This window comes from Squalius cephalus (genome assembly GCF_949319135.1).
Source record: "Squalius cephalus genome assembly, chromosome: 25".
Lineage (NCBI taxonomy): Eukaryota > Metazoa > Chordata > Actinopteri > Cypriniformes > Leuciscidae > Squalius > Squalius cephalus.
In genome coordinates, this window is record NC_137146.1 from 331,545 (window position 1) to 341,544 (window position 10,000).

Consider the following 10,000-nt stretch of genomic DNA (forward strand, 5'->3'; position numbering starts at 1 on the left):
ATATTGTGTGTGTGTGTGTGTGTGTGTGTGTTCCAGCTGAAGTATAAGGAGAAGGAAAACTCCTCGTCTCTTTACTCTCTTCTGCCGGAGACTCCGGAGACGCGGATGGCCAGAGAGCAGACGCAGGCCTGCAGCGAGGTGTGGCTCAACTTACCCCCGCACTCCTTCAGTCATGTGATCGTGGGTCACAGGGTTATCAGCAGGTTATTTTCACACACAGGTCAGATATAAAGAGGACGGGAAGAGGGAGGGATCGTCGAGTCTGTACTCACTGATGCCGGAGACTCTGGAGACACAGTTCGCCAAACAGCAGAGTGAACTACAGAGCCAGGTAACACACACACACACACACACACACACACACACACACACACACACACACACACACACACACACACACACACACACACACACACACACACACACACACCGTTAATCCAGCAGAGTGAACTACAGAGCCAGGTAACACACACACACACACACACACACACACACCGTTAATCTAGCAGAGTGAACTACAGAGCCAGGTAACACACACACACACACACACACACACACACACACACACACACACACACACACACACACACCGTTAATCCAGCAGAGTGAACTACAGAGCCAGGTAACACACACACACACACACACACACACACACACACACCGTTAATCCAGCAGAGTGAACTACAGAGCCAGGTAACACACACACACACACACACCGTTAATCCAGCAGAGTGAACTACAGAGCCAGGTAACACACACACACACACACACACACACACACACACACACACACACACACACACACACACACACACACACACCGTTAATCCAGCAGAGTGAACTACAGAGCCAGGTAACACACACACACACACACACACACACACACACACACACACACACACACACACCGTTAATCCAGCAGAGTGAACTACAGAGCCAGGTAACACACACACACACACACACACACACACACACACACACACACACACTGTTAATCCAGCAGAGTGAACTACAGAGCCAGGTAACCGACACACACACACACACACACACACACACACACACACACACACACACACCCGCACAGACACACACACACACTGTTAATCCAGCAGAGTGAACTACAGAGCCAGGTAACCGACACACACACACACACACACACACACACACACACACACACACACACACACACACACACACACACACTGTTAATCCAGCAGAGTCAACTACAGAGCCAGGTAACCGACACACACACACACACACACACACACACACACACACACTGTTAATCCAGCAGAGTGAACTACAGAGCCAGGTAACCGATCTTGTGTGTGTGTGTGTGATGATGATGGTGTGTGTGTGTGTGTGTGTGTGTGTTGTAGAATCAGTACCGCAGAGAGACTCAGGAGGATCTGTCTCAGTGTGTGTACTCTCAGCTGCCCGAGACGCTGCACACACAGTTTGTGAAGGAGGTGACGCCGCTCATCAGTGAGGTGATATACTCTTCTTCATCTTCATCCTCTTCCTCTTCATCTTCCTCATCCTCATCCTCATCTTCATCTTCATCTTCAGACAGTGATGCACACACACGTGAACATGTTTTGAAACACGTCCATATCCTCAGTGTGTGTGCGTCTCAGACGCTTCTGTATCTCCGGCTGCTGATAGTGAGGCTATTGTTACACACTCTGAGTCGCTCAGAAACACACACAGAGTTCATGACTGATAATCAGTTTCTGGACAGCTTTATTTCTACAGCGCTTTACACAGATCGTCCCACATCGTCTTCCCACTAACCCGAACCCGAACCCGAACCTTTACACAGATCGTCCCACATCGTCTTCCCACTAACCCGAACCCGAACCCGAACCTTTACACAGATCGTCCCACATCGTCTTCACACTAACCCGAACCCGAACCCGAACCTTTACACAGATCGTCCCACATCGTCTTCACACTCACGGTAATAAACCAGTCAATGATGTGAATCAGACATGAGACGAGTCTCTTCAGCTGTGAAGATCTACAGAAGACATTAGAGTCTTTGTTCAGCTGAAGTTTGTTCTCATCCAATAGCAGTGAAATCAGTGATATTACTGAATATTAATTCAGGTTTATTGATGTTTCAGAGCAAATACAGAGAGTCGGCTCAGAAGGAGAGCAGCTCGTCTCTGTATCACACACTCGCAGAAACCAGAGACACGCAACACGCCAGAGACGCCACAGAGATCCAGAGCGAGGTGTTCACGAGCTTCACACACACACACACACACACACACACACACACACACACACACACACACACACACACACACACACACACACACACACACTCATCTGTGTTTCTGCTCTACAGGTCCGATATAAAGAAGGGAAGAAGCTCCAGTCATCCAGCGTTTACTCTCAGCTCCCGCAGACGCCACAGACTCAGTTCGCTGCTAAAGTCTCCGAGCTGCAGAGCGAAGTACAACACACACACACACACACACACACACACACACGTCACACACACGTCACACACACACACACACACACACACACGTCACACACACGTCACACACACACACACACACACACACACACACACACACACACGTCACACACACGTCACACACACACACACACACACACACGTCACACACGTCACACACACGTCTCACACACACGTCACACACACATCACACACACGTCACACACACGACACACACACGTCACACACACACACACACACACACACACACACACACGTCACACACACGACACACACACACACACACACACGTCTCACACACACACACACGTCACACACACGTCACACACACACACACACACACACACACACACACACACACACGTCACACACACGACACACACACACACACACACACACACACGTCACACACACGTCACACACACACACACACGTCACACACACGTCACACACACGTCACACACACGACACACACACGACACACACACACACACACACACACACACACACACACACACACACACGACACACACACACACACACACACACACACACACACACACACACACGACACACACACACACACACACACACACACACACACACACACACACACGTCACACACGACACTCACACACGTCACACACGACACACACGACACACACACACACACACACACACACACACACACGACACACACACGTCACACACGACACACACACACACACACACACACACACACACACACACACACGTCACACACACGTCACACACACACACACACACACACGTCACACACACGTCACACACACACACACACACACACACACACACACACACACACACACACACGTCACACACACACACACACACACACGTCACACACGTCACACACACGTCTCACACACACGTCACACACACATCACACACACGTCACACACACGACACACACACGTCACACACACACACACACACACACACACACACACACACACACGTCACACACACGACACACACACACACACACACACACACACACACACACGTCTCACACACACACACACGTCACACACACGTCACACACACACACACACACACACACACACACACACACACACACACACACACGTCACACACACGACACACACACACACACACACACACACACGTCACACACACGTCACACACACACACACACGTCACACACACGTCACACACACGTCACACACACGACACGACACACACACGACACACACACACACACACACACACACACACACACACACACACGACACACACACACACACACACACACACACACACACACACACACACACACACACGTCACACACGACACTCACACACGTCACACACGACACACACGACACACACACACACACACACACACGACACACACACACGACACACACACACACACACACACACACACACACACGACACACACACGTCACACACGACACACACACACACACACACACACACACACACACACACACACACACACACACACACATCACATCACACACGACACACACACACACACACTCACATCACACACGACACACACACATCACACACTCACATCACACACGACACACACACATCACACACATCACACACAACACACACACACACACACACACACACACACACACACACACACACACACACACACACACACACACACTCTCACACACCACACACACACACACACACACATCACACACACGACACACACACACACACACACACACACACACACACACACACACACACACACACACACATCACACACACACACACACACACACACACACACACACACACCTCACACACACACACACACACACACACACACACACACACACACATCACACACACACACACACACACACACCACACACACCACACACACAGGTCTTGGGTTGGGCATCGTTTGAATTTTATCGATTGCGATTCTTCTCGATTCCTAATTTCGATTCCAATAAGGTAAAAAAAAACTAAAAACGTAGATATCATTCGCATTTAGTTAGTCAAGCATTATTAAAAACAAGTAAACACTCAGTAATTAAAAAAGATCAAATAAAAAATTTGCAATCTCAACAAATAGAAACAACTGAACAAAGATATAGATTTTCAGGTATTCAGGAACAGAAATTGTAATCAAATGTACAATAATACTGCACTTTATTAATAAAATATACATTACAAATATAGTAACAAAAGTTATTCAGTCAAGAACAAGTAAATTTTCTTTCTGTTGTTTAATAAGTGTTATTATAGAGACGGCTGCAGGAATATTAGGCTGCTGTCACTTTAAGAGTTGCCCAGTACAGTGCCACACGTGCAGCACAGAAGACAGAGTCTCGCACTCGAATGCTTTAAACTCACATTAAAATCACTGTTTCTGCGAGCGTGTTTTAGATGTGTGTGCAGTGCATAAGAACAGCGAGTCATCTCGCGTTTGAATTGTCGAATTGAAATGCTCACAAAGGAATCGATAAGAGGAATCGAAATTTTAATTTTATAACAAGTATCCGATTCCCAACCCTAGACGCGTCACACTGTTTCCTCCGCACGGGAGAATCGCTAACATCCGCCGATGTGTTTCCCAGAACAGATACCGAGAGGAGGGCCGGAGGAGCGCCTGCGTCTGCCTGTACTCGCAGCTGCCCGAGACCACACACACACAGCTCGTGCGGACGCTGACCGACATGCAGAGCCACGTGAGCAAACACACACTCACTGCGCTGAACCAGGGCCAAGGCCACCTTTAACCCCGGGTCAAACTGTGTTTCAGTTCCAAGACACTTTAAAGACACTTTTTGTCTGTTCAGTCTCCCACAATATTAGTGTATTATATCACAATATATTAGAAATGCTCATTTCCACTGTGGGGCCGGTGCGAGCGGGGCTCTAAAGGGGCGGGCGGGGCCGATAGCCTCGGGCCTGGAGCACCGAGCCCAAAACCTGCTGCGTTCCCACCGTAACAGCGTCACACAAACCCATCATTTCACCAACAAATGGAAGTTTTATCTGAAAACTAATCAGAAAGAAAGCTGGAAACTAGCGAACATGATAAAAGCGACCATTTGCTGGAATTTTTGTTGTTTACTTAAGGATTTAAAACTCAAGCATCGATGCTTTACCACAGGTTTACAATAAAAAGTGATACATTGATCATAATGAATTGACTCGTGTCAGGATTGCACATTAGTCACACAGAAATAAAGTAGTTTACCCTTATTTCACAAAAGAAAGAGGATGTACTTATTCAGTCTGTTTATTTAGTCACAGGACATATTTATGTCACATTTAGACAGAATGATCATTTCTACATTTTCCACCAAAATTACGACACGAGGAGCTTTAGCATCTCTCCAGTGACAGTCCCAATACTGTTGTATTTTTGGTCAGAGAAACAGAGGAAACTCTCGAAAAACCTGAGTTGCTTTATTTTATGACATTTGCAGAGTTAAATATGGATATCAGACAGTCCGGTATAAAGAGATGAGACGTACTGACAGATAAAATAAAAACATGATTGTGATATTATTTGTCTAATTTCTTCCACTAGCAGCTCGCTTTAGGCCCGGCAGTGGAAACGCGGCTAATACTGTCTTTATCTCCAGCAAATACTGATGTATGCTATTAATTTGATTACTCTGCACATACTGCGTTTAATTAAATTATAATGTAATGATTGACAGCTCTTATAGAGACATGTCCAACACTCACATACTCATATGGTGAAGAAAAGAACATTAACCCATTAAATATACAGTGATATAGAGGCCCAAACCTGCAGAAATTAAAAATGTAAACATGTAAATGAGGGAGGCGGTCCTTGTGTAGCTCCTGCGTGTCATTGGTCCAGAGCTCATTGATAGCTCTAACTAAGTGATACAAATCAGGATTAAATTTAAGTAAAAATTAATTATTCATGTTTTATCAAGTCATTTATTCCTTTATTTATTCCTCTATTATTACATTTATTTCTTTATCTATGTTTATTTATTTTTAATGTCTGCAGGTTTGGTCCTCAGTACAGTGAGACCTGATTACCCATGATTCATCAGTGTGTTTGTGTGTTTTCAGAGTAAGTATAAAGAGGCCGGGAGGAAGCAGGCGTCCAGCGCTCTGTATTCACTGCTGCCCGAGACTCTGGAGACGCAACACGCCAGAGACGCCACCGACCTCTTGAGTCAGGTACTGCGCTCACATGAGCCGTGAGTCAACCGTGTGTCAGCCGTGTGAGTCAGCCGTGAGTCAGCCGTGTGTGAGCCGTGAGTCAGCCGTGAGTCAGCCGTGTATGTGAGCCGTGAGTCAGCCGTGAGTCAGCCGTGTATGTGAGCCGTGAGTCAGCCGTGTGTCAGCCGTGTGTATGAGCCGTGAGTCATCCGTGTGTTAGCCGTGTGCGTGAGCCGTGAGTCAGCCGTGTGTGAGCCGTGAGTCATCCATGTGTGAGCCGTGAGTCAGCCGTGAGTCAGCCGTGTGTGAGCCATGTGCATGAGCCGTGTGTCAGCCGTGAGTCAGCCGTGTGTGTGCTGTGAGTCAACCGTGTGTCAGCCGTGTGTCAGCCGTGTGTGTGTCAGCTGTGTGTGAGCCGTGAGTCAGCCGTGTGTGAGCCATGAGTCAGCCGTGTGTGTGTGTCAGCCATGTGTGAGCCGTGTGTGTGTCAGCCGTGTGACATGCGTGTGTCAGGATCAAGGCGTCAACATTCGCTTTCATTTCAGAGGAAATACAAGGAGGAGGCCAAGAAAGAGGCCTCTGTGAGTCTTTACTCTCTTCTGCCCGAGACGACTGAGACTCAACACGCCAGACACGCCTCTGAACTGCTGAGCGAGGTGAGTGTGATTCACAGTGCACACACAAACACACACACACACACACACACACACCTTCACAGGGGAGAGTCTAGTAGACACAATCTCTGCTGACACTTCAGGGATGCGTTGTGGTCGTGTCTAGGCGCAGGTCCTCCATCTGATCTGGATGCGGCCCGGATCCGGCTGACTACATCATGCGTTGTGATCGTGTCTAGGCGCGGGTCCTCCATCTGATCTGGATACGGCCCGGATCCGGTTGACTACATCATGCGTTGCGATCGTGTCTAGGCGCGGGTCCTCCATCTGATCTGGATACGGCCCGGATCCGGCTGACTACATCATGCGTTGTGTTCGTGTCTAGGCGCAGGTCCTCCATCTGATCTGGATACGGCCCGGATCCGGTTGACTACATCATGCGTTGCGATCGTGTCTAGGCGCGGGTCCTCCATCTGATCTGGATACGGCCCGGATCCGGCTGACTACATCATGCGTTGTGTTCGTGTCTAGGCGCAGGTCCTCCATCTGATCTGGATACGGCCCGGATCCGGCTGACCACATCATGCGTTGCGGTCGTGTCTAGGCACAGGTCCTCCATCTGATCTGGATACAGCCCGGATCCGGCTGACTACATCATGCGTTGTGGTCGTGTCTAGGCACAGGTCCTCCATCTGATCTGGATACAGCCCGGATCCGGCTGACTGCATCATGCGTTGTGGGTGTGTCTAGGTGCAGGTCCTCCATCTGATCTGGATGCGGCCCGGATCCGGCTGACTACATCATACGTTGTGGGCGTTGTCTAGGCGCAGGTCCTCCATCTGATCTGGATACGGCCCGGATCCGGCTGACTACATCATGCGTTGTGATCGTGTCTAGGCGCAGGTCCTCCATCTGATCTGGATACGGCCCGGATCCGGCTGACTACATCATGCGTTGCGATCGTGTCTAGGCACGGGTCCTCCATCTGATCTGGATACGGCCCGGATCCGGCTGACTACATCATGCGTTGCGGTCGTGTCTAGGCACAGGTCCTCCATCTGATCTGGATACGGCCCGGATCCGGCTGACTACATCATGTGTTGCGGTCGTGTCTAGGCACAGGTCCTCCATCTGATCTGGATACGGCCCGGATCCGGCTGACTACATCATGCGTTGCGGTCGTGTCTAGGCACGGGTCCTCCATCTGATCTGGATACGGCCCGGATCCGGCTGACTACATCATGCGTTGCGGTCGTGTCTAGGCACGGGTCCTCCATCTGATCTGGATACGGCCCGGATCCGGCTGACTACATCATGTGTTGCGGTCGTGTCTAGGCACAGGTCCTCCATCTGATCTGGATACGGCCCGGATCCGGCTGACTACATCATGCGTTGTGGGCGTGTCTAGACGCAGGTCCTCCATCTGATCTGGATACGGCCCGGATCCGGCTGACTACATCATGCGTTGCGGTCGTGTCTAGGCACGGGTCCTCCATCTGATCTGGATACGGCCCGGATCCGGCTGACTACATCATGCGTTGCGGTCGTGTCTAGGCACGGGTCCTCCATCTGATCTGGATACGGCCCGGATCCGGCTGACTACATCATGTGTTGCGGTCGTGTCTAGGCACAGGTCCTCCATCTGATCTGGATACGGCCCGGATCCGGCTGACTACATCATGTGTTGCGGTCGTGTCTAGGCACAGGTCCTCCATCTGATCTGGATACGGCCCGGATCCGGCTGACTACATCATGCGTTGTGGGCGTGTCTAGACGCAGGTCCTCCGTCTGATCTGGGTACGGGCCGGATCTGGCTGACTACATCATGCGTTGTGGGCGTGTCTAGGTGCAGGTCCACCATCTGATCTGGATACAGCCCGGATCCGGCCGACTACATCATGCGTTGTGGTCGTGTCTAGGTGTGTCTAGGCGCGGGTCCACCATCTGATCTGGATACGGCCCGGATCCGGCTGACTACATCATGCGTTGTGGTCGTGTCTAGGTGTGTCTAGGCGCGGGTCCACCATCTGATCTGGATACGGCCCGGATCTGGCTGACTACATCATGCGTTGTGGTCGTGTCTAGGTGCAGGTCCACCATCTGATCTGGATACGGCCCGGATCCGGCTGACTACATCATGCGTTGTGGGCGTGTCTAGGTGCAGGTCCACCATCTGATCTGGATACGGCCCGGATCCGGCTGACTACATCATGCGTTGTGGGCTTGTCTAGGCGCAGGTCCACCATCTGATCTGGATACGGCCCGGATCCGGCTGACTACATCATGCTTTGTGGGTGTGTCTAGGCGCGGATCCACCATCTGATCTGGATACGGCCCGGATCCGGCCGACTACATCATGCGTTGTGGTCGTGTCTAGGTGCAGGTCCACCATCTGATCTGGATACGGCCCGGATCCGGCTGACTACATCATGCGTTGTGGGCGTGTCTAGGCACAGGTCCACCATCTGATCTGGATACGGCCCGGATCCGGCTGACTACATCATGCTTTGTGGGCGTGTTTAGGCGCGGATCCACCATCTGATCTGGATACGGCCCGGATCCGGCCGACTACATCATGCGTTGTGGTCGTGTCTAGGTGCAGGTCCACCATCTGATCTGGATACGGCCCGGATCCGGCTGACTACATCATGCGTTGTGGGCGTGTCTAGGCACAGGTCCACCATCT

General features: G+C 50.5%; 1 protein-coding gene across 1 annotated transcript in view; it reads left to right on the forward strand.

Annotated features, from left to right (window-relative positions):
- The window catches only part of LOC307153195 (uncharacterized protein), a 56,836-nt gene that overhangs the window by 23,271 nt on the left and 23,565 nt on the right, over positions 1 to 10,000 (forward strand). Inside the window, exons 38-45 of the mRNA XM_079862438.1 lie at positions 37 to 138; positions 221 to 331; positions 1,380 to 1,490; positions 2,127 to 2,237; positions 2,354 to 2,461; positions 5,125 to 5,235; positions 6,608 to 6,718; positions 7,246 to 7,356. Coding sequence (XP_079718564.1) covers positions 37 to 138; positions 221 to 331; positions 1,380 to 1,490; positions 2,127 to 2,237; positions 2,354 to 2,461; positions 5,125 to 5,235; positions 6,608 to 6,718; positions 7,246 to 7,356 — 876 coding nt within the window. The remainder of the gene's footprint in view (positions 1 to 36; positions 139 to 220; positions 332 to 1,379; positions 1,491 to 2,126; positions 2,238 to 2,353; positions 2,462 to 5,124; positions 5,236 to 6,607; positions 6,719 to 7,245; positions 7,357 to 10,000) is intronic.